The sequence below is a fragment of the Pteropus medius genome, unplaced genomic scaffold (assembly GCF_902729225.1).
Source record: "Pteropus medius unplaced genomic scaffold, Ma_sr-lr_union100, whole genome shotgun sequence".
NCBI lineage: Eukaryota > Metazoa > Chordata > Mammalia > Chiroptera > Pteropodidae > Pteropus > Pteropus medius.
Genome location: NW_024354502.1, coordinates 31,006,866 through 31,031,120, shown reverse-complemented (window position 1 = coordinate 31,031,120; position 24,255 = coordinate 31,006,866). Strand labels below are relative to the sequence as shown.

At 38.1% G+C, this 24,255-nt stretch overlaps 2 protein-coding genes across 7 annotated transcripts in view; one reads left to right on the top strand and one right to left on the bottom strand.

Annotated features, from left to right (window-relative positions):
• Nucleotides 1–281: 281 nt before the first annotated feature.
• Nucleotides 282–14,556, top strand: DKK4 (dickkopf Wnt signaling pathway inhibitor 4). 6 transcript variants are annotated; one of them, XM_039853636.1, is made up of 6 exons: nucleotides 282–439; nucleotides 6,109–7,102; nucleotides 11,374–11,601; nucleotides 12,654–12,804; nucleotides 13,281–13,433; nucleotides 14,254–14,504. In XM_039853636.1, the coding sequence occupies exons 3-6, from the start codon at nucleotides 11,491–11,493 to the stop codon at nucleotides 14,502–14,504; spliced, it is 666 nt and encodes a 221-aa protein (XP_039709570.1). In that variant the 5' UTR covers nucleotides 282–439; nucleotides 6,109–7,102; nucleotides 11,374–11,490. The 6 variants fall into 6 exon arrangements, with proteins under 6 accessions (XP_039709570.1, XP_039709572.1, XP_039709571.1 ...); XM_039853637.1 differs by lacking the exon at nucleotides 282–439 and adding an exon at nucleotides 2,614–3,763; XM_039853635.1 differs by lacking the exon at nucleotides 282–439 and adding an exon at nucleotides 2,614–3,887.
• Nucleotides 14,557–15,673: 1,117 nt separating this feature from the next.
• POLB (DNA polymerase beta) overlaps nucleotides 15,674–24,255 on the bottom strand; it is a 21,291-nt gene continuing 12,709 nt past the window's right edge. The window contains exons 10-14 of the mRNA XM_039853938.1: nucleotides 22,437–22,507; nucleotides 21,710–21,796; nucleotides 17,567–17,631; nucleotides 16,935–17,074; nucleotides 15,674–15,917 (exon numbers count right to left, since the gene is read on the bottom strand). Of these exons, the coding sequence (XP_039709872.1) occupies nucleotides 15,823–15,917; nucleotides 16,935–17,074; nucleotides 17,567–17,631; nucleotides 21,710–21,796; nucleotides 22,437–22,507 (458 nt within the window). The 3' untranslated portion in view covers nucleotides 15,674–15,822. The remainder of the gene's footprint in view (nucleotides 15,918–16,934; nucleotides 17,075–17,566; nucleotides 17,632–21,709; nucleotides 21,797–22,436; nucleotides 22,508–24,255) is intronic.

Sequence of the window (24,255 nt, the reverse complement as noted above, 5' to 3'; positions counted from 1 at the left end):
TGTCACACCGGGGTCGCGCGACGCGGGGTTGCGTGCGGAGAGGAACAGCTGGGGCGTACCAACACCACCAACTGTCTGGCTCTGGATGCGCGCGTGCGCAGCTGGGCCCGGAGCGCAGGTGGCCAGGGCAGGGGTTGACGTGAAGCGGGAGAAGCCTGAGGGATGGCCCCTCTGTCCCAGAAGGGCTTCACTCTCGCGAGAACGCCTGGAGCAACTAGCGACTGTTGCCATGGGAGGGGCCGTGGAGAAGGCGGGCGGAAGGGATGTGTGACTCTTCTGCAGATGGAATCTGTGGGCTGGTGCTGTAGACCCGAGCCGTGTCATTCTCTGGCGAATTTCTTGCAGATATTTATGAGAAAGTCTCCGACTGACTAAAATTCAAGAATGTGACCCTCAGGTCATCTCATTTTAAAGATGAGAAAGCATGGGTCCCCAGGGGGTAAGTGATGTCACTTATTCCAGATCACGCAGGTAGCGGTAGATTGTCATTCAAAGGGAAAGAGGAGATGGAGGAGGGAAAAGCTCCTCTTTAGAGAAGAATACCAACTAATAAATGTAGAAGAAATTATAGAAATAGAAAATAACCACTCTGGAACCACCAGTAATTGAGTCAGGCAAAAATCGTCAGTGGATGCAGGACGATTGAGGATATTCATACGGTTTCAAAGTATCACCCCACAGATTATTTACTAAAGAGAAAAAAGAAATTAGACTGACATTACGTGCTCCTTAGTGTGATGCACAGAGGACACAATGATAATTATTCTTGAAGTTCTGCAAACAACTGCTCAGTCTCTCAAAAAATGCATATTTCATGAAAGATTAAGAAAAAGGCTAGTGACCTGTACTAGATTAAAGGAGATGAAAATATGATACTAAAGGTAATGTGATTCCTAATTGAAGCCTGGATCCAAAAAAAACCCCAGCTATTTAGAAACATTGGGACAATTCGGGAAATTTGAATGTAGACTATACTAGTATTGCAGCAATATAAAATTTCCTAAGAGTAATAATTGTATCTTGGTTATGCAGACAGGGCATTGTTTTTAGGAGATACATGCTAAAGTACTTAGGAGTGAAATAGCGTGTGTCTGCAAATAAAATGGTAAAGAAAAAAAGAGATAAACAAATGCACAAAATGTTAATAATTGGCAAATCTGAGTAGAAGATACATGTTTGTTGCATTATTCTTGAAACTTTCCTGTAAGTTTAAAATTTTCAAAATGAAAGGGAGAACCCTCACACACAAAGTCTATGATGTTCAGTCCATAACACCAGGTTAATGCTTGAATCAACAGGCAAATATCACTGTTTGCTTGCTGTGTGTAAGGCATTTCAGGCTAATAAGAGAGAACAGAAGTGCTCCCAAAGGATTCAATGCAGGACTTGGACAAATGCCTGCCAAATGAGGCAGAATATGATGAATGTCCTAAGCAAAGCTGTATAACTTAGTAGGCTAAATAAAATGAGCTTTGGAATTAAAAGAGGTGGGGTTTGTATCTCAGATCTGCCAACTCCGTGGTCTTAGGCAAACAACTTAACCTCTCTATGCCTCAGTTTCTACATCTGTGAAACAACTAAATAAGATTTACTTCAGGGGATTGTAGTGGATATTAAATGAAATAATGTATCCATAGCACATATCTACCTGGCATATGGAAAATGTTCACTACTTAATAACACAGGTGAAAATTAATATGAGTTTAAAAGCTATATAGGCAAAACATATTTATTCATATGTGTATGGATATTAGAGCCACAACTTCAGCTTGTACTTTGGCACAGACCTGACTTTTGTTGGTACAGCAGGCTATTAAAGGCTGTAAAGAGCACTTCACAGTGCTCTACAGAATCTGGCAACATTCCTTCTTTCAGCTTCTGTCATCCAAAGGTCTTTCTTGTGAAAGGACGTGACAACACCAGTCCCAGGGCATGCAGAGAGACTTCCTTTCTCTCTCTACACTTGATTTAGGAAGGTGAAAGAAACTGTTAAGGAAAACAGCTGCTACAGAGAGAATTCTTCCTCTGGTTCAACTTAGCTAGATCCAGGTTAATGCTCAGTGTCCATATCAAGACTCTGGCCTTGGCCACTTATGAACTATAGCCAGTTCTCATTTCCCCACCTACACTGGGATCTAAACTCTGGGAAGTGCAGACAGCACATTCTCAGTCTAAATCCTAATAATATGACATTCTTCTATAAAATCTCTAGAATCAGAATTTTAGAGCAAGGAAGGGACTTTAGACTCCTTCATTTGTGAGACATTTGCTAAGTGCTTATTATGTACAGGGCGCCGTGCTTGGAACCAGTGTATGAGGAAACGCCCCAATGTGTCAGTGCTGTGTGGGTCCAGAGGTCCATGAAGATGGCGTCACCTACTGAGCAAGTTCCCAGTACAGGTCACCTGCTATAGTCAAGATGACTTGCTGATCTGCCAATGTTGCTTTTTTGAGAGAAAAACTTAGATTATTATACTTTTACTCTCAAAAATGAAAAAGCAAGTGAAAACAGAAGGCCCACTGTGAAGAATTGGTAGTTCAGTTACCCTAGGTGTAAGAAGAATTAAGATCCTGAAGCCAGTGGCATTGATTCCTTATTTCTTTAAAAAAAAAAAAAAAGGCAGGGGAACACTTGCTTGTTTTTAAGGACTCCAAAAATTGACAGGTAAGGATCCTCTAGAAACTGAGTGGCTGAAGGCATCTTTTAAGAAGAGGAAGTATAAGCCATGTGCCTGTGCTTCTACAAGAAGGCAGCAGAGCACAGAGACCTAGCAGTAAAAGCACTCAACTGTGCTTGGGGAGAAGACCGAAGGCTTCTCCAAAACGTGATGTCTTGGAATGATTCAGGTGGACAAGAGGGGAATGGCTTCCAATGCAGAGGGACAGAGTGATTAAAGATTTAAGCGTAATACCCTGAAATTCCTTGTCTAAGTATACATCTCAAGGAAATAATCATAGACTTACACAAAGATTTATCTTGAATAACTTGAATGATTTAGAGTAGCAAAAAATTAAAAACAACCAACATGGCTAACATTCAGAGAATTCATTAAATAAACGATAATACACCCTTATTCTGGGTTATGGTATAGCCATGCGTTCTGATAGTATTTGATGATCTGGAGGAAAGGCTCAGTGGAAAAAATAAAAGGAGGAAACATAAGTAGAAGTACAATGTAATCCCGTGTGTGTGTGTGTGTGTGTGTGTATTGTAATTTTACTTAAGAAGAAGCAAAAGAATTATAACTAAACCTCAGTGTATACCTCTGATGGGGCAGCCGACAGGAGGATTGGGGAGAGGAGGTGCACATGGAGAGATGTTGGCAATAGTAATGGCTAGTTCTGGAGCTGGTGATAGTTATATTGTATATTAAACAAATAAATGCTGCATGTATATATATGGGTCTATGTACCTGCATAAAAAAGAATTAGGAAAATTTAACAAAATTTGACAGTTACTACCTCTGCCAAGAAGTGTATATTATTTTTATTTTGTTAACACTTTTCTATATTTTCCAATTTCTAAAAATTTGAGACCTGTATTTCTTTTATAATTAGAAAAACTAAGTTCACTTTCATTAGGTGGGGGAAGTACCTACAATTATGAGAAGGGGAATGCTGTTCCACGGGAAATTTCCACCAGAAATTGGGAAATGACTCTGGAATCCAGTGCCTGGAATTTACGAGCCTTCTGAGCGTTCACTTCACTCCTGACCACAAGGGGGCGCAAAGAAACAAGATAAAAGAAAAGCTAAACCTGCTGGTGGGTACTGGGCTTGTGATTCCGAGTCAGAGCTATGACCCCTGGTCTCACCTTGCTCCCCAGAGCCTCATCCAAGTTCTTCATAAGGTTACGAACACAGTTATGAATCCTGTAGGATTGGATGGTGAGTCTGGGAGCTTTTCTACCAAAGTCACTGTTTAAGTTGAATATCAAAAGGGCAAATATTTACAAGTTGTTTTGATGAGAAAACCAATTTTTGTCAATGTACCTTATGTAGATTAGGGTACAACCTGACTGACACAACCTGCAAATTATTTCACCTTAACCACTTGATAGTGAAGGACTATAATGATATTCACATAAAGGATAGATAATTTAAGAAAAAAGAAGGCGACATACTCCTACAATTGTATGTAATTCAAAAAGAGGCAAGAGGCAGTGTTCCCTGTGATTTTATTTCTTAGTGAATATATAACTATGTTTTAAGCAACTTGATATGTTTGGGAATGGACTTAAGTTAATGAGCTATATAGTATGGTATAGAGGAAAGAATAAACTTCGAAACCAGAAAACTTATGATCAGATCTAGGTTTGCAACTAATTTGCCCATGTGACCTTGGCAAATTACTCAAACTTTCTGAGTCTCAGTGTCTTCGTTTTTAAAATGGAGAGCTTCAGAACTAAACTCCTGGTCAGATGGGGCCCACCCAGAGTGCTCCAGCCACACATAGCTTGCTTTGGCCAAAGTTCTAAGGAAACTTGGACCACACCAAGGATACACCCAGAGTAGGAGCCTGGGACAGAGAAGGCCAGATCACACCCAGTAAGTCAGAAGCAACACCCAGGAAGATAGAGTAACCAGATGAAGAGTCACCCTGAAGGGGGAGTAGATAGGGCTGTGGTAGCTCTAATAGGAAGGGATACTAGAACTACGCGGGCCCTTCTGGAGAATACCCCAGGGAAATTGAAGGCAAGCAGCCATTCCCCTCCAACAGAGGATTCCAGAGCTCATGTATGCAGAGCTCATGGATAGCCATTCCCAGCTTAATTGATAAATAATTGACATATAATGTTTTGTAAGTTTAAGATGTGCAATGTGATGACTTGATATTTTTATGTATTGCAAAATGTTTACCAGGGTAAGGTTAGTTATCACATCCTTTACCTCACATAATTACCATTTTGTTGTTATGGTGAGAACATTAAAGCTCTACTCTCATAGCAACTTTCAAGTACAGAATACAGTATTGTTAACTATATGGTGGCCAATTCATTTTTTAAAATTGGTTTCTTCAGACTTGGGACACCAGGCAAAACTGGAGTCTCCTAATGCAATGGGATATACCCCCTACTCTTGAGGAAAAAGAATCAGACCTAGTTTGGTCTGCATCTTAGGGTCCAGATGGTGGAACTTGTTTTATCCTGGGGAAGAGGCTGAAGGCTAGTAGGATTCCCCTTTGTTTTCTCCATCCCTGAAACAGGCTTCCTGGATCACCCACTCATGTCCACCGAAGTCAGACACAGTGTTGCAGTGGAGTCTTATTTCCTCTCCCTCCACAACCCTTCCAGCCTCCCACTTACCAGATATACCACAGAAAGGCCCAGAAATGGTGTCCAGGAGACATTTCGGATAACAGACCTAGATGGTAGAGGTCACTGTCCAAATTCGATTGCTACCACAGGGTGACAGATGCAGACCATGAGCTTACCATGCCCTCGGGCTCTGAATGCCACCATGCCACCATTAAATTTGACAGGACATTTGGATTAAGGGAAAAGAGAGTAAGTGGAGTCAGTTATGGAGATAGAGAAAGAGAATGAAGAAAAATGAGGCAAAAGAGAAAGACTCAAATGGTGAAAAAGAATATGGGACCTAAAGGCGTAAAAGGAAGACAATGTATTTAATGGAAAAGAAGAATGGAGATTGGGCTCCACTCAATTTTATAGGTTCTTCCTTCCTTCTAATGCCCTCCACCTCCCTGCACTGTATTTACTATTAAATTACAGTCAGTTGAGAGAATAAAACAAACTAAACTCTACGAAAATACCTTTCTTTCCAAGTAGTGGCTTGGAATTTCATAGAACCAAAAGGCTGGGAGGGCCTCAAGGAGTCAGTTGTAAACTCTAGAAATGTAAATATAATTCAGTTTTTTAAAAAACACCAAAATTTTACATACATGATCAATAGAGTACTGCTGGTACACATGATGGAATCAATGAAAGGACATCGCAAAGGGCGACACTGACTCGAGTCCATTCAGACACACAAATGTCTGTTTATCAACTTACTAACTCGTCACCGACCAGTGAAGACATTGCTGTGTTTTCCAACTAATGAGTGTTGAGACATACCTTCCTTTTTATTTTTTCTTGTCTTTTTATAGCAGCATCATCACACTCTCCCAATCCCAGCCCCTGTGTAACATGAATATGTCAGTGATTGCTTGGATCAGAGGAAGAATATAACTATGGTATAAGTGTTTATGTCCTCCCCAAATTAATATGTTGAAACCTCCCCCCTAATGTGATGGTATTAGGGGATGGACCTTAGGTCATAAGGGTGGAGCCCTCAGGAATGGGATTAGTGTCCGTGCGGAAGAGACCCCAGAGAGCTCTGCTGCCCCTTCCACTGAGTCAGGAGACAGTGAGAAGACAGCAGTTATGAACTAGGAAGCAGGTCTTCACCAGACACAGCCTGACCGTGCAGGCACCATGATCTCAGACTTCAAGCTTCCAGGACTATGAGAAATACATTCTGTTGTTTATAAGCCACATGGTCTGGGGTATTTTTGTTACAGCAGCCTAAACATATTCAAAACAAGTATGGAGAGTGCCCAGAAATAGGGTAGGATGGTCAAGGCGTTTGGGATTTATGAAATCACACAAAATCATTTAAATGTTTAAACAAAAAGAAGGTAGAGCATATCCTTGAAGAAGGAAGTTTTAGGGATTGCTGGTGCCGTTCTGAGCTAGATGCCTGGTGCAGTCAGGAGAATCCTGGGGCTATTGCCACTAGCAAAAGGAGGTCCCCACCACCACCATGTGGCACCGCTCCACAGTGGGGGCCAGTCACAGAGACTGCCATCTGAATGGTGCCTCCTGGAGCTGCGCAGCCTGATGCCTGGCGGACCTCATCGTGACCTCCTAGAAAACTGGTCTGTAAGAGGCCTTCGAGATTGTGAGAGACCAACACTGAGAGGTGACGTGACCTAGCGAAGGCCACACAGTCCGTGAAAGAGGCTGGAACCCAGTTTCCCTGGCTCCCGCCCATGCAGCTTCCGGATTCGGCCCCCACGCTTCGTTGCAAGACATCTGGCAAACCCCTCCGCGGCCCTTGCGCACAGCTTGCTTTACCTTCTGACCTCAGGAAACGAAGTGGTAAGGTTTACATCAACTTTGTGATTATATCCTGCAGTCTTTTGTCTCCTCTCATCGACATGCCCCTTCTCATCTTTTATTTTACTGAATATTTCCTGTGAGATTCTGCCAAAGACCTGCTTGTTTCAGTTACTTTGATTTTTCTTTTAAGAAAAGCGCAATTTATGGAAATCAAACTGGTTTCAACACAGGAGCCATAACAAATAAAAATTTCCATTTCTAAGTAAATATAAATCATGGGTTCTGACACTCTGCCTTTAACTTGAACTATAGCAGCTGTCATTCGGGAGGATACAGGTGTCAGCTCTCACATACCAGCCTGCAATTTCTTCCCTGGGTCATGAATCACCCAGAGATGGGCATCAGATCTATAGTGCCGAACCTGGGGCCCTTGGTGGGGAGGATTTTCATTTCCCCTAAGCTCAGTCAAAATTGCTCAATGTTAGTGTTCCTTAGGCCCAGGTACTCACATGGAACTAAGAGGATCAGCTTGAGATTTTCAGTTAACCAAAAATCCCTTGCCAGGGGGCATCAAAATGGCAGCATCTGGGCCAAAACTGCATGTGAGGGCTTCCTTTGTTCTGTGTCTGACAGGGACAGCCACAGCCCACGGGGCTGCTTGAGGGGGCTTGTTGAGTGGGCTCTGAAGTACTTTGCTGCTGCAGTCTGCACTGTGAACTTTGGTACCCCGACCTAAGAGCAGAGATAATGCCTTTTAAGCAGAAACATTTTTAAAGACTTCCTCTCCCCCTTTACTTCCCTGTCATCCTCTTTCCACTTCCCCATCATCCCTAATCCCCAAATAATTGAGGTACAGCGTATGGTGGGCGATTAATGCTGCCACCCGGGGCATCGCATTTCAGTTGTTGGCATCCTAGCTGAGGAACGCTGTGATTACTATCAGGCAAGCAGCCTTGGCAGATTTGAAGATATACCCAAAGTCATTTTCCACATACTTACTTTCCTCAGAATTGCTCTGGCTTTTTAGAAGACACAGAAATAGCCTTATTGGAAAATGAGGCTTCTGATTAGGGAAATTTTTCTTTGACGAATTGGATTGACCAAATATGTACTGTTGAGAACCTGCAATGGAAGGGCCATGCATTATGCTAGGTAGTAAAGTTTACGTGATGATGGAAAGTTCTGGACTGGACAATGAGTGAGACACATTTATCAGAGTTTTATGAGTGCCAGTTTCTGCAGCAGCCCCTATACATGTATTTACACACTAAACCCTTGAAATATAGTTGTTATGGAGGTGGTAGTGTCAGCTTTATAAAAGAGATCATAGCCCAGAAAGGTGGAGTAACTTAACCAAGGTCACAAAGTTGCTATAAATCCATTTATTTGTGCATTTATCCATCGCATGGAAAAATTTATGGAGCTTCTATCATGTGCCAGCCAGTCAAAGCATGAAGATACGAAGATGAGTAAGCTCTGCCTCCACAAAGCTTATCATCTAGCTGTAGAGACAAATACATAGACGACTGCAGTAATTTTCTTTAAGAGAGATTCACAAGGTAGTAGGGGCATCAGAGTATATAGAAGTCAGCCTTGTGATCAAATCAGGTCAGCCTGACTCCAAAGCCCACACACTCTTTCATGCTGAGAGAGACAGAGACAGAGAAGTCTGCCTTTCAGTCTTCTTCAGTGCCCCGTTTGTAACCCTCCAGCTTCTGGCATCTGTATCCTCTCCTTCCCTCTGTCTATAGAAGGCAAAATGGAGAGCATCGCTCCCAGAAGACATGGTGCTTAACCTTCTCTCTGGTTATTAGATATCCAGCAAGGACTTGATGCTCTGGACAGCTTTTCTCATGGCCGATTGTCATCCTGCCTCCCCTTAACAAGCTTTCATCCTGATTTCTCCGTTTCTTTTGCCATCGTCATGCACCCAGCATAAAATTAGACATGTCAGAGTTAGCTCAGCGTCTTACTCACTCCCAACCCCAAACGATAGGGGTTCAGAATTCTGTCCTTTGCTTGGTTCTCGTCACTGTATTACTGACTTATATTCAACCTCCTCATCATCATCAGGGCAATCGCAGTTGAGGGTAAGTGATTCCCCAGCACCCTCTTTGCACACTACAGCCATAGCTCCACACTGCCAACAGCACTGCTTTCTTCAAAAGCAAATTAGGACATTTTCAAGCTGAAATATCTCCAATAATTTTCCATTGCATATAAAATAAAATCCAATTTTCTTTTTGTGGTATATCAGGTTCTTCACTGTCTAGCCTCGTCTCTTTCTCTGCCATCTGCCCCAGCCACGCAGAATCTCCCCCTAGAACCGAAGTGCACCTCCCTGCCCTTGCACATGCTTTGCCCTCTGAGCCTGGGGGAGACCACCCCCTGCTTCTCAACCTGGGATGCTGCTACTCATCCCACAAATCCCAGCTCAGCTATTACCTCCTCTTAGATGCGATTCTTTATTTATCCTTAAGGTCTGTCACACCCTCCTCTGTGATCCGCCAGCCCTGCATTTATACCTTTATCTTAGTGCTTGTCATAATATAATGAAATCATCCCTAACTATATATCTTATGACTGAACACTGGCTTTTCAGGGGCAAGGACTATGTTTTATCTTTCATTCCCAACATCTAACCACAGGTTCTGCTACATGCAAAGTGCGCAATGAATGTTTGTGCTGGGTTACAGGATTTTCCATCAGTCCTTTTGTCTGCATATATTCCCAGAGGCCTTTGGCGCCCTGGTAGTCTCTCTTCAGTTAGGTAACAGGAAGTGGAGAATCCCAGCAGAAAGGGAACCCCAGGGCTCTCTCTTTTATATAATTGTCCAACTTCAAAATAAATTCTGTTAGCATACCTAGTCACCAGGCATGTCGTACTATCAAAGTGTGTTAGACGTTGTCAATTAAGGTAGAAGTAGCCTGCATTGCACCATATGAGTGGCAGACAAGCAGCACCTTCACAAGGAGGAGGGCCAAGTCATGGAAGCCTGGGGTCACCTGCACCAGCTGCTGAATGGCACCAGACATTACTCAAGGCTGAGAATGTTCCCATGGCACAGAATGTCAAGATACATTTCAATAACTGATGTTAGGTTGTTTTGGAGAAAGACCCAGTAATACTAAGACTGCCATTTATGCTGTAGAAAAGATGCATCTTTAGATTTTAAACAGCACCTCTCACCCGAGGTGCGAGGATGAGTCTACACTGAGAACAATGAAAACAATGAAGGGAGGAAAAAAAAGGAATTATTTTTTACCCAAATCTAGATGTTTTACCCTTAAAGTTTTTAGACAGTGATAAGCACATGTCTAAATTACTTGACTTCTCTAACAGTCTGGTTGGGGGAAAAAATCAAAAAGGCTAAAGCAAAAGTTTTAAAAAATTGAAATTAGGAAAATTGAAAATGCATAAAATTCCATCTGAAATCTGCTAGAGACTTGGAGACCTGTTCTGTGTAAGTCAATTTAATATAATGCAATACAAATTAAATGCATTGCTCATAAAATGGATCTAAAGTTTCCTACTGAATTGAATAAATCTGTATAAAATGGACTTTCTGTGTCCCCATCATCAAAAAAAGGAGATTTTAAAAAATAAATCTCATTATTTTCCTAATAACTCTTACTTCAAACAGTTCAATTTTCATTTTAAGGAGAATTATTTCTCCATTGACATTTAGTCAGAACAGGTGCTATTATGTTTCCAGCTTTTAAGCTACCTTTTTTACATCTGGATGCCAGAGCTAATCAGAAGGCATTTTCTCTTTTCTGTCTTCACTATGTGAAGCACAGTTTAAAGCTTCTCAGTATATTTTGTAACTCTAGTTTTTGGCATCCTCTATAGCATATTGGCCAATATGATTCATTCTTTCTTTGAGCACAATTAACTGTGAAAACGGATCTTAGAACAGACTCCCTCCACCCCCAAAGGATTATTGAAGGTAGGAAATGCAGGTGATTATCAGAGTTTGCCTTTGATACAGACATCCTGCTCTCTGCTAGCCCTTTGAACTAACTTTGATATGCAATAATTAAGAGGGATTCAACCCCTGGAGGAGAAGCTGCTGTGGCCCTACCTCTCCTCTCCCTCTATTGAGTCCTTGTTTTGAACTATTGATCAAACAGTTTTGAAGGGATTTGTTGAAGCCTGTGTGGGGTAAGAAAGAAGGAAATGGAGGAAGGAGGAGGAGAGAAATGAGGGGGCATATCTGGTTATAAATAGTTTCAGAAAGAACCGCTGGTCTGACCCTGCTTGTATTTCGCACATCTTACTTATACACAGATTTGCTTCCCTTTTAAAGGAAGCGCTTACAGACGACTTGCTGTTTCCATCGTGGCAAAAGCTCACTTGTGGGTTTAGAGCAGCCCAGCTTCGGAGGAGAGTCCTGAAGAGGCCTAGGAGACTTGGAGATTGAAGGATGGTGGTGGTGGCCTTGCTGGGGCTTAGCTGGTTCTTTGCTCCCCTGGGGGCCCTGGTGCTGGACTTCAACAACATCAAGAGCTCTGCCGACCTGCAAGGGGCTCGGAAGGTAAAAGGCAGCTAGGGAGGAGGGGAAGCTGTGCACTCCCGGCTGGGGGAGCTGCATTTGGGTTTAAGTGAGTTCTTCAGATTTTATGTACGAAATATCTTATCTAGAAGGTCAATTGGATTAATTAAGGAGTTGAGAAGACACCCTGGTAGAATCCAGTGGTCTTAGGCATTAACATATTAAATAAGCAATATTTCAGGACACTTAGCTGTAAACATGCCTATAAATCGGGGAGGAAACTAACATTTAGAAATCTCTACCAAGTGCCAGACCTTTTACACATCTTATTTAACCTTCATCACAACTTGAGATAGGTATTTACAGATGATGAAAATGAGACTTAGAGATGATGAAAAATTTAACCAAGGCCACATAGCCGGGAAATATAGGCATAAGAATTTTCACACTGAGTGCCAAGGTGCATTGTTTTGTCACCGTCTCACTTCACAGAATTGTTTTAGGGGTTCTTTCATATATGTATATATGAAAAAACATCAACTGTGGATGAGGAAATTTGGTCTTTGGTATCTGTTTCTCTGTGTGAACAGCATCCTAAAAATGAGAGGACAGTTCACTTGGGTAAGGCTCACGGAGGTGCTGCTTGGCAAATGGATGCACTGATAGATGTGATTCACTAGAGTAAAAAATTGAATAGGAATGCCACAAACACCAACATTATATTTAGACTGTAGCATAGCTTGTGGAGTTAATAGATACATATCAAAAATCTCATAATCATCTGAAAACATTTTCTTCCTCATGGGAAAACATTATCTTTCATTTTCACAAAGAGCATAAGAAAATTAAATTTTGAGTTTTAAAAGTAGGACAATTTTTCAAACACATGTAATCTTTGCCGCACATTGGTGATTTGATCTCCCCTTTGTGGGAGAAAACCAATTACACTGAAAAGTTAAGATGCTGCCTAAGGTTTGTCACAGCATTCCAAGTGCCACTATGATTTGGCTTCTTCTACCTCCCGCCTTGAATAAAAAGTCATCTCACAGCTCGCTTCAGTCCTCTAGCCCTGTGACAACACTTTCTCTTCACAGGGTTCACAGTGCTTGTCTGACAATGACTGCAATACCAGAAAATTCTGTCTCAAGCCCCAAGATGAGAAGCCATTCTGTGCTACATGTCGTGGGGTACGGAGGAGGTGCCAACGTAATGCCATGTGCTGTCCAGGAACGCGCTGCATGAATGGTAAACTAACATAAACTCTTGCAGGACTACTTTGCCCCAATGAACAGTGATTTTTAAACTGGAGACAGTATCTGAATTTTATAGACCAGAATATTCCAAGATAGGTACTCTCTAAAGGTTTCTTGGATTCATGCTTGAAGTAAATTCATGCAGCTGCCTTTTCTTGATGAAATAAAACAGTTTTATTTCCTGGCAATAACTCTTGCCAGCAATTTGGAGATGATTTTAAAGGGAGAGTTCAAATTGGAATCTTTCAAATTCTTCTGTTTTCACTTGGATTCCATTAATTACTTAACTACCTTCTTTGCCATATGTGAACATGAAAATATTTACTGCACATGTCTCAGAAATCTAGAAAGTTATATATAAACTGAAGGCAGCGGTACTGCCAAACTATATAATACTATGACAATTAGCATGTCTGTTGTTCTAATCCTTGAAGTTAATAACTCTAACTACACCTGGTTGTCTCTCAGATGTTTGTACTACAATGGAAGATGCAACCCCAATATTGGAAAGGCAGATTGATGTCCATGATGACATAGATATAAAAGGAACAACAAAGCCTCCAATTCAGGAAAACAAACCCAAAAGGAAGCCAAATATTAAGAAGTCACAAGGCAGTAAGGGTAAGAGCAGCATTCTGAGGACTTTTTTTTTTTAAAGAAAAACATCTTCTTCTCCAAGGATAGGCTGAAACTGACTCTACTTCTCTCCACCGCAGAAACACATAGGGAGCATGTCCTCTTTCTAATCTCTTTCCATAAGCAGCTACAGAGATCAGGTAAGGGAGTAGCATAAGGTAGTCAGCAGGCCAGGAGGGCCTTGAATAGCCCTAATTATGGACTGGTTAGCAAGAAAACATTTCATTGTTTAATTAAATGTTATATACACTTCTTTTTACAGTCTATAATTTAATAAATGGCAGTTTCCCTTTTTAGATCCTCATGATACGAAACAGAGATGAATGTAGGTGCATTACCCTTCCATTCTCGGACAAAATACGAACTTCACTGAATGCTTTTTAACAAATTGTGGTCTCAAATTTCAATCTTTGACATAAAAGAGCTAGAAAGTTTGAAGGTGGTAAACTGGCCATTCTTGTTTGTGTTTTCAGATTAACTGGTCCCATTATTATAAATAATGGTCTTTCTTTGTGATAGGATAAATCCCATTTAAGAAAACGCTGATGAGTGATAATTTCTCAAGATTGAAAATCTTCTTTCTTTGATAAATATTTTAACTTTATAAAAAAGTTAATTGTTAGGTAGGGCTCAAATTTCCATTTCATTATTGCTTTTGGCATAAGACTGAGCCCCAGGAGATGTGCATGCAGTTTCTATTCTTTGTGGCCTTCTGTCCTCCATCCCACGCCTTTATCCCAGTAGCAGTACCCCCATGTGCCACTCTCCCCATTCACTGCTAAGGCCCATGTTCATCTTGTTACAGGACAAGAGGGAGAAAGCTGTCTTAGAACTTTTGACTGTGGACCTGGACTTTGTTGTGCTCGTCATTTCTGGACTAAAATTTGTAAACCAGTCCTATTGGAGGGACAGGTCTGCTCTAGGAGAGGGCATAAAGAAACTGCTCAAGCTCCAGAAATCTTCCAACGCTGTGACTGTGGTCCTGGACTCTTATGTCGAAGTCAAGTGACTGGCAATCGACAACACGCACGGTTAAGAGTGTGCCAAAAAATCTAAAAAACTGTAAATATTTTGAAATAAAGATGACTCATTATTGCATTCAAGCAGACATCACAGACATTAATTTTTAAATCTTTCCATATAAACATATCTTAAAATCAAAGCTTGTAGTAATTGAAATAGACTGGACCGGAGAAGTGTGAGATGCTGCCTTGTGATAGAAACTAGCTGACTTTTGTCTATTTCTGCAGAAAAGTGATTTGATTCTAAACAAAAATGATTAATTTTGACCTAGTGATTCAGTTAGTTCAAATAATTTTTAAGTAATTTCTGGTGAAGTTCTGGCAACTGACAGTAGCTTGGGGAAAAAAAAGTGATAGCCATCTGCAGTTCAATGAATTCTTATATTTTACCAGTAAAAATGATCACAGCAAATATTATTTTTCCTTAAAAATCCTATTGTTTGTTTTCTTTCATTTCTTGGAAGGAAAATAGTATTTCACTACAAAATAATTTTATGAATAAAAAAATAAGATTCAAAAGGTAATATTATCTTATGTTTGTATAGTACTTTGCAAGTTACAAAGCATTTTCACATATTTTGTTTGCAATAGCTTTACTTACCATTTGATGACTTTTTATATATTTATATAATTTTTATATTTCAAAGCTAGGGCTTCAATGAGTGTTTTTAGTTATATATTTTTACCATTTGAACTTAAAAGTTATCTTAGAGGAGAACTAGGGCAAAAAAGTACAATTTTTGTTTGTTTGAAGTTTAAGAAGCAATACTTTGTACATATGGGTATAATTAAAAGTGGTTTTGCTTAGGGAAGCCCTGATGGATTATAACCAGTTGCTTCAGATTTCAAGAGGTAAACCACACACTTGTTCTTCTATTTAAGTATATATTACAAAATTGAATATGGGCCAACCGAAAAAATATAAATTTATGAAGTTTACTAGTTTCTAAAAAAATATCAAACATTTTTCCAGAGGCTAGCCTCAGGGTGTACCTTAATTGACTAATTTGTAATCAGTAAATAGGAAGAAAGGTAGTAGGGTGATGTGGTTTATAGTATAAGGGTAGTAAATGAGAAAATAAAAATTCCCATTAAAGATTTGCTATCGTCTTACCTCTTAATTCTACTAAATCCCCACTAAAGTGTCATCATGAACATAAATATAAACACATTTGCTAATAAAATAAGAACAAGACCATCTGATAATCGTCCAAGAAGTTTTATTGACTACAGTGCAAGCTAAAGCATAAAGAAGAAACAATCATTTAAAAACACCAAAGACCCTTACATAGCAAAGGTTAAGAAATAAATTAAGACTCCTGTTGGGCTGTGCCTGGGAGGAAGGATAGGCATCATTCACTTCGATCCTTGGGTTCTCGGTATTTCCACTGGATATAGTCAAAGATGTCTTTCTCACTATCCACTGGCAGGGGTTCTCCGGCAACTCCTGCAAATAAATGGAGAAAAGAAACATATGAACCAGTTTTAAAATTCGGTTACAGATGGTTCAGGACTGAGAGTTGTACTGGACTCACTTGCAGAAGAAAAAGAAAATGGTAACCAAGCCACTGATAAAAAGATATTGGCTGCCCCCATCCTCCTACACGGGCTGGTGTTTGTCACATATATATGTGCCAGTGTTACAAAAGGAACCTGAAGTGGCCACTGAAGTGATCGTAATTCATTTTTCTTACTGCTGGATCTCCACTGTAGCTACCATGTATTATATGAAATATACTCTAGTTAGTTCCAAATAAAAATGTGGTCCTTGGACTAGCAGTACTGGTATCACCTGGCAACTCACTAGAAATGCAGAAATCTTGGGCCCTATTCCAAAGCCCACTGAATTAGAATCTGCATTTAATGAGGTCTCCACATGGTTTGTATGCACTCTGACATGTGTAAAGCACTGCTCTAGTCTACAAAGGATGAAAACCCCTATACTACGCTTATAGGACAAAAAGACAAACTTTTCATTTTCCTAGTAGAGAATAGTAAACCACAGAATATATTGTGTAATGTTAAGAAGATCCCTAAAGCAGAGATTAAGCAATTCTTGCTCTTTAAACTTGAAAAGCATGGGGCTGAAGCTACCAGGTTTGGCCTGGCACTAAAAGCAACGATACCTGGGTTCTTCATAAGTCTTAGAGATACGTTTAAAAAAACAAAAACACTTTAGGTCAGTAAGATTTTTTTTCACTGACCATCATAGGTAGAAAGAATTTAATCCATTCTGATAGGCCTACTAGAAATAGTTCTTGTCATCACAGGCCTTTAGCTGAGGGCCTGGGAGCATGTATGGACTGAAACCCCTTTGGTTGCCTGAGTGACTACAAAGAAATTACACTTAACTGCCATAGTTCAAAGCTTTTTAGAGAAATTAAAGTTGCTAGACCAAAGTATCTTTGAAAATAACTTCCTCTTCAGATGACTGGGATTATCTCTAATGGACACAAATACTCACCAGTGACTCCCAAGGGACGGATTGTGTATTCATTGATTGTGAAGCCCTTTTCTAGGGCATGCGCTCTCATATTCTTATTGAAAATATCACTGCCCGTGAAATAGAGAACACCACAATAATATTGATCCTTGGGTATCAATCTAAAAAAAAAAAAGATAAATCTTTTACATTTCAAATTTAGCAAAAATAGGACTTTTAAAATTGATAAGACACAAAAGACCTAAAATAAGTCTATGTGGCCTAATAACCTGAAGAGGAGACTATCATTAGGTAGACCATTCATATTATCCCAACCTTGCAGTTTAGGTTTTAGTAAACTCAGCTCTGCAAGAGGTATGGAGAAAAAGCAGTATTGCTCATTACAACTAACTTTCCTCACACAGGAAACTACTTTGAGCTGTGGAAAGCACTGTGATGAGATGCAAATCTGGAGAAAATAAATTAGATTCTGTAAACAGTCATTATTTATAGTTTCAGGCTAAACGCTGTCTGTAGCAGGAACATAGGACACTTCAGAATGAAAAGACATTCTAGACATTTATGTGAATTCCAAGGTATACGGAGGAAGCGGGAAAAGGAGAAAAAAAGGAGAAAAAATAGTTAACAGGTTAGCAACAAGTTTTGGGTAATACCTGATATCGATTCTCCTGTGTGGATACTCCTTTTCATCATTTTTATTGGGAAGCTGGCATACACCCTAAAATGGATATTTAAAAGAATGCTTAAAGATGTTCTTAAACTTAAGGCTTAATTTTAATCAAATGTTAATGTGAGGTTATTTTTGCATTAATGGAGGCAGTTTTTGAATTGGGAGCACTTTAATTTAGTGGATTTTCTAGGTACTATATATTATCACTACCTTCCTATATACTTTATGATTATTAAAGAACTACATAAAATAGCAGGCAGAGATTATAGTTATGAGGATTTGGTATTTGTGTGATTCTAAACAATAAGCTATTCAAGGAAAGTATCAAACATGAAAGACAGAGACCAAAACAAGCAGAAAAAAGTAATCTGAAGAAACAATTATTCAGGAAGAAAACAAACAAAAAAGCTATCAGTAATATTCTCAGATAAGATATTCCATCCATGAAATAAGAGCAGAATATTATGAAAGGTTTAAATCAAAATAAAAAATATGACAGCAAAAGTAGAAGAGTTTGAAATTGAGGAAATCTCCCAGAAATTAGAAGACAGATGAAAACTAAGAAAATTTTAAAAGACAAGAAAATTATGGGATCAGTTTCTTCCTTCTCTACAGGTGAGTTTTCATTATACTTCTATAGTTTTCAAACAGATATTATCAAAGTCTATTTTGTTACCTTTTCCTTTTCCAGAAAAATGGGCAATAATTCTGGACTAGTCAGCTACCCATTAATATATAAAAAGAGCTACAAATATTGCCAAATTTCAAAATAAAAGTTTCAAGTGCTATATTCTAAGAAAAATACACAGTGACAGGCTTCTGGTCCTAAAAAGTAGACTAGTTGATACACATGTCACTAAAAGTCACTGTTTTTTACTCAGCAACCTAGAAAAATTAAAATCTATAATCTAAAGTGGGTATTTTCTTTAGCTGTTCTTATGGCTGAAAGATTAATGATCCCTGTTTATCTTCAAAATATGAAAACTACCTTCTAAGGCATTAACATGTTCCAACACAACCTTCAGATGGATCAGAATTTACTTCTATCTGGAATTACCAAGAGGTATTACCTTGCGGATATGGCTGTTTGCATGCCACAGGCAATGATCTTGCTGTTTGTCACATCAGTAATAGGATTTCATCTAATGGCTTTGTTCTTTTCCTCAAGGCTCATTTTATTTCCTGCACTTTTTCTGAAGTGCTAATGTTAAAGAATTTCTCTGTATTATTGTAAATTCTTTATTAGACTGAGTGGATTAGTTTTGTTTGGCATTTCAGTTAGGTAGCTTCATGCTGTGTGTCTGAAATAAAGCCTCTCATTTCCTCAGGGTAGTCAAAGTATCTTCTATTGTCCCTTGAATCCTTACTATAGATAGTTCACAGAAAATCATCCAAGGCCAAACTTGCACAAAATGCTAAAATTTGAATGGTACTTCATCATATATAAAGCAAACTGTCATCTAAATGTAGAGAAAAATGTGTTTTTCTTCGAAATACTATTATATTCGCAGGAAAAATAGCTCAATTACCTAAAGACCATGATTTTATAAGAAGATTTGGATAACCCTGGCTTTCCTAAGGTTTGATTACTATTAAGGGAATTCATGTTTTGAAGATAACTTTAAAAACACACAAATGGTCATATCTTTTAAACTATTTAGTCAGTGGTTACAGCAACAAGAGGTTTTGAAATCAAGTAGATATGGAATGAGAATGGTTTATTCCACCTTATAAATTGAATTTATTTTGCAGCCAATTTCCTTTTAGGAACCTAGAGATCTTAATTTCTTTGGCTATCTCTGCTAATGTGCATGGACTTAGGGCCATTGCTCTGACTCTTGCCTATCTCTTCCCCTAGGTATCTGCTTGGCTGAATCCTTTACCTCAAGTCTCTCCCCAAGTCTCATCTCAATGAGGCTGCCTCTGACCATCTTATTTAATACTTTCTCTTGCATGCCCATCTCCCCATACCCTGTTCTCCATTTCTTTTTTAAAACCAGTACTTATTATATTAACCTAACATACCATATACTTTACCTATTTATTACATTCATAACTACCAGTCCCTTCCCATACTCCTTAAATATAAGTTCTACTTAAATTAACCAATATAGCCCAACTTCCTAGAACAGTGCCTAGAATGCTTAATACATATCTGAAATGACTGAGTACACCTTCTCGTCCTACTGACACCTATTCTCACTGTTTTGTTCTTTCATATCACATACAACAAGGTCTGGACCGACCTAGTCTGGAGCAGTCACTGGGATTTGGCTGCTTGTGCACTTCCTAGGCAAAGGTCTTCTCATTTTTGATTAAGCAGCTCCTAGGATAACCTAGTTTCACCACTGTCAGCAACTCCATGTTCACACATACTTGGCTACCCATCTTTCCTTTTCGGGTTACTCTGGGCCCAACAGCTTATTAATTTTTCCTTGTATTCTTGCTAGCTGGATTACTACAGCCTCTGTTGGCTTTTCCTCTGGATCTTCTTTGAGTACCAGCAAAATACTGTTCATAATGTAAAAAAACACCTTTGCTATTGTACTGTGTAAACACCTTCCTGGTTGCTAATTTTGAAAACAGTCGATGCACTTCCCCAGTATGGAATCCCAGTGCCTTTCACAAAGACAACTACTGGAGGAGAGTAAGGCCAGAAGGGGTACCCAGAATATGCTCAGGCATACAAGGACACTCTCCTCTTATGAAACAAACAAACAAACAAACAACTTGTCTAGCTCATATTATTTTTAGGATTTTATCTGATTGAATGTTTTTTAAATGTAAGATTTATACATACTCATTTTGAGAGAATTAAAAATCAATATAAATTTAAAAAGGGTGTCATGGGATATATAAACCCTATTTTAAATAAGATCTCATATGTGTATATACTTTTGGACATAGAATAAGAGCTCCAAATATGCCAGATTCAGGAGAATAGATCACAGATTTAATCCAAAGACTGACTAGAATTTTTATTTTTACATTTCCCAAAGTTCTTTTGAAAACACTGATGTTTGGCCAACTAAGGCTATACACTTCCATAGCCCATTATAATCACCAGGCTAAATTTAATGACATGATTTTTTTTTTTTGTATGATTAAATATACATAAAATTTACCATTTTAACCATTTTAAAATGTGCAGTTCTGAGGCACTAAGTATAGTCATACTGTTGTGCAACTATTACTAGTATCCATCTCCAGAAATTCTTCATCTTCCCCAAATGAAATCCTGTATCCAGTAAACACTAACTCCCCGCAAGCTCTGGCAACCACCATTCTACTCTCTGAATGACATGATATTTCAATTATTTCAACCACCTTCTTCTACTTTTGGTTAAAATTACTCTCAAATTTATGCATTGAGACTTGCTAATTCTAGCATGTCCACTCTTTAAAAACACATTTTAATCATATATCTTGGGAAAAGAGGGGGCACAGAGAAAAGGGGATCCAAATGATATATGTAGGTGAGCAGTAGAATAAAGGAAAGCAAAGCCTTTATTACCTTAGTTCTAGATTTCTATTTGCCTTCCTGTCGGTTTTTATACAGGGCCATTTATTAATATGTTCTTAATCCATTTGCCATTTGTCTTGAATCTTCAAATCTTAATTCCTAGGAAGACTACAGGATTTTGACAGTTCATCATGATGGGTTTCACTTTGAAAATCTCTGCAAGTGTCCCCCTCTATTAACTTCTCTACTTATCATTCCACATAATGTGTTTCTTCCCCCGTGCTTTCTATCACATACTTTGATTCCTTTTTTTCCTTTAGTGTTATAATATATTAATACACTTCAAACAATTCTAATCTCTTTTAAGAATTCAGAGTCACAGAATATAAAAACATTTGCTTTTTTTATGGAAAAGCTTATATGTCAAAGTCATTACGGATATTTTTAAAATAGCAGATTATGCCTAGTGATCTATTCTGTTGGCACAGATTATTTATAAGTGGGAAATTTAAAACGAAATTCTTTATTTTGAGATTAGCATCCTGCTAATTCTTCTCTAAGTTCTAAATGGATATTTATTGACTGTAATATTAAGCTACAGTGAGTCACACACTCAGAACGGTTACTAAATAGTCAGATGTGTAAACTCAAAGGAGTACTTACCATGAACTTTGTTTCACCTTTTGATAGAGTATCTGTAATAAAATGAACCTTTTGTAACTGCTCCACAACACGATGCAACAGCTTTGGCTGTAGAAACATAATTAGGGAAATAAAAAAAGAGCAATTACTTTGTTACAGCAAGAAAACATTTTTTATATGTTTTTTGATTATCTACGGAGAAATTGCCAAGTTTTCTTATGTTCTGAGTAAGTACTTTTTTCTTCTAATGGAAAATTCATCTTATCAAATGAAACTTATTTTTAGATACCACCGTCCTTCATCAATATAATGATACCCCCAAAAAACATCATTTGTGTTTATCTGTTTCCTTACATCAAAAAGTTAACTGCTTCATCTTTAAAAGGTATATATTCCAAAATCAAAAATATTTTGCTTTCGTGAGTTTTCTAATAGACTTAAAGTTTCTTAATATAATATTTTAATAGAAAAATTTATCTGTGATAGACAATAATTCTGGAAATATTTTACTAAATTTCATCTCTTTCAAACGTTAGACTATCCTTCCAATTCCTTGCAGAAAAACAACGTGCATCCCCTTTCACAACTTACTTTGCCTTTCACAGAATTCAATCAGCATGAAACACTTCAACTGACTTTCCAGACAGATTAAAACAAAAACTTATTCTGAAAATACTCAACTATCACTTAGAAAATGATATTCACTGCTAGGTACAACTGATCACATTGATTACAAATTCTGAGGAACCTGTTTAGTTGATTCAGAGGTAAAGCTTGGATGGGTCAGAAGAACATCCATGTCACCACTGGACTCTGCACCTATGACAACATAGAAAATGTATGGAATTCGTCATGTAAATTTATCTATTAGGCAAACATAGAACCAAGGTAATGATACACATAGAAGAGCCTTACTTATAGCCTAATTTTCTATTTCACTGTGCTTCATATTCACAATTAGTTAAAAGATTTCGATTTTCTGCCCAACTATTCAGGAAATTGAAGATGTCATCAGAATCTGGTATAAGAACAGTAATTGGCATTAGATATTGCACACGCTTGGTTAATTTAATGTATTAAAAATGTACGTAAGTATTCAACAGAGTAAAAACATTTAAAAATAGCTTTAAAATATATCTATAAATACTATATATCTAAAAATCTCAAATTAAACAGTATGTTCTAACTATATAAAGTTTAATCAGAAAACTCAATTCAATTCTTATGACTGAACTTATTTAATGAATATTGGTAAAAATTACTATCATGGTATCATGGATAACAGCGTAGCACATTATAATGGCTTAGGCTTTCATTTGATCTCCACTCTAAAACCACATAACTTCAGGCAGATTATATATACTTGTTTAAACCTTTCACTATAATACCATGAAATTTTGTCTCCATTTAGATGGATTTTTTTCCACTTCAAATGTCTTTTTTTTTTCAGCATTGCAAATAAGACTATATTCCACTAGACTTCAGTTTCCTTGTCTACAAACTACTAAATATTACTTTGTAGGCCATTGTGCAACTAAATAAGAACATATGTAAAAGCATCTAGAATAGTACCTGGCACACAGCTGGCATAAAATAATTGTTGCCTCTCTTTTCATTTTTATAGGTATAATATATGTAAAACATACCGTTAGTCATTGAAAACTCTGCAGTGTCTCTGGATCATCACCCTATACATCAATAATCTTTAACCAGATATTTAAACATAAAGAAGACTAGATCGAATGTATGCTGATCCCAGGACATTAATAGAAGTTATTTTAACAAAAAAATTTATTGTCTTTTCTTCTCATTTTTTCTCCTAAAAGTTTGAGTGTCTTCCACCATGTACCTACCACCAAAAATGTACTACTCTATCGATTTAAAAACAAATTACTTGAGCAAAAAATCAGGAAACAACATGAAAGTCCATTAATAGAGGACTAAACTATGGAACATTCACGTGATCAAATGTTATGTGACTATAAAAAAGAATAAGGAGCTTTCTATATACTGATGTGGAAAGATCTCCAGGATGTACTTTTAAGTTAAAAAGTAAGGTACAGTACTGTGTATATATTATATTACCTTTGTGAAAGAGAGAGAAAGGAGGAAGCCAAGGATATTTATTCACATTTAGTTATATTTACATGCAGATACATTGGAAGAATACACAAGAAAGTGGTAATTGATGGGACAGTGGTGGGAGAGAGGGAGGGAAGAGAGTAAATAGGGTCAGGGTAGAAGAGAGACTTCTTAGTGTATTTTTTTTTTTTTTTTTATTAAGCACATAACCATATAATCTATTCAATAATAAAAGTAAAAAAAAATATGTGTGTGTGTCTGTATCCAGAAAGGTTGTCATAATCAACTGCATGTGGCTTGCTGTGAATCAAAGTTCATGTTTTGAAAATATAGATTCCAAAGCCCCATCAAAGAAGATTCTCATTTAGTAAGTTTGTAGCAGGGTACAGCAATGTGTATATTTTTTAAAAACTTACAAGGTATTTCCCAGACTTAAACAATTGGTTAACTTTAATCCTCTCATTTTGCAAATATAGAATATAGGA

Excerpts from the sequence above, each read along its gene's own strand:
- DKK4 (XM_039853634.1), top strand. The coding sequence starts at position 11,491 with ATGGTGGTGGTGGCCTTGCTGGGGCTTAGCTGGTTCTTTGCTCCCCTG. Across the intron at positions 11,602-12,653 it reads ACCTGCAAGGGGCTCGGAAG|GGTTCACAGTGCTTGTCTGA; the intron begins GTAAAAGGCAGC and ends TTCTCTTCACAG. Across the intron at positions 12,805-13,280 it reads AGGAACGCGCTGCATGAATG|ATGTTTGTACTACAATGGAA; the intron begins GTAAACTAACAT and ends GTTGTCTCTCAG.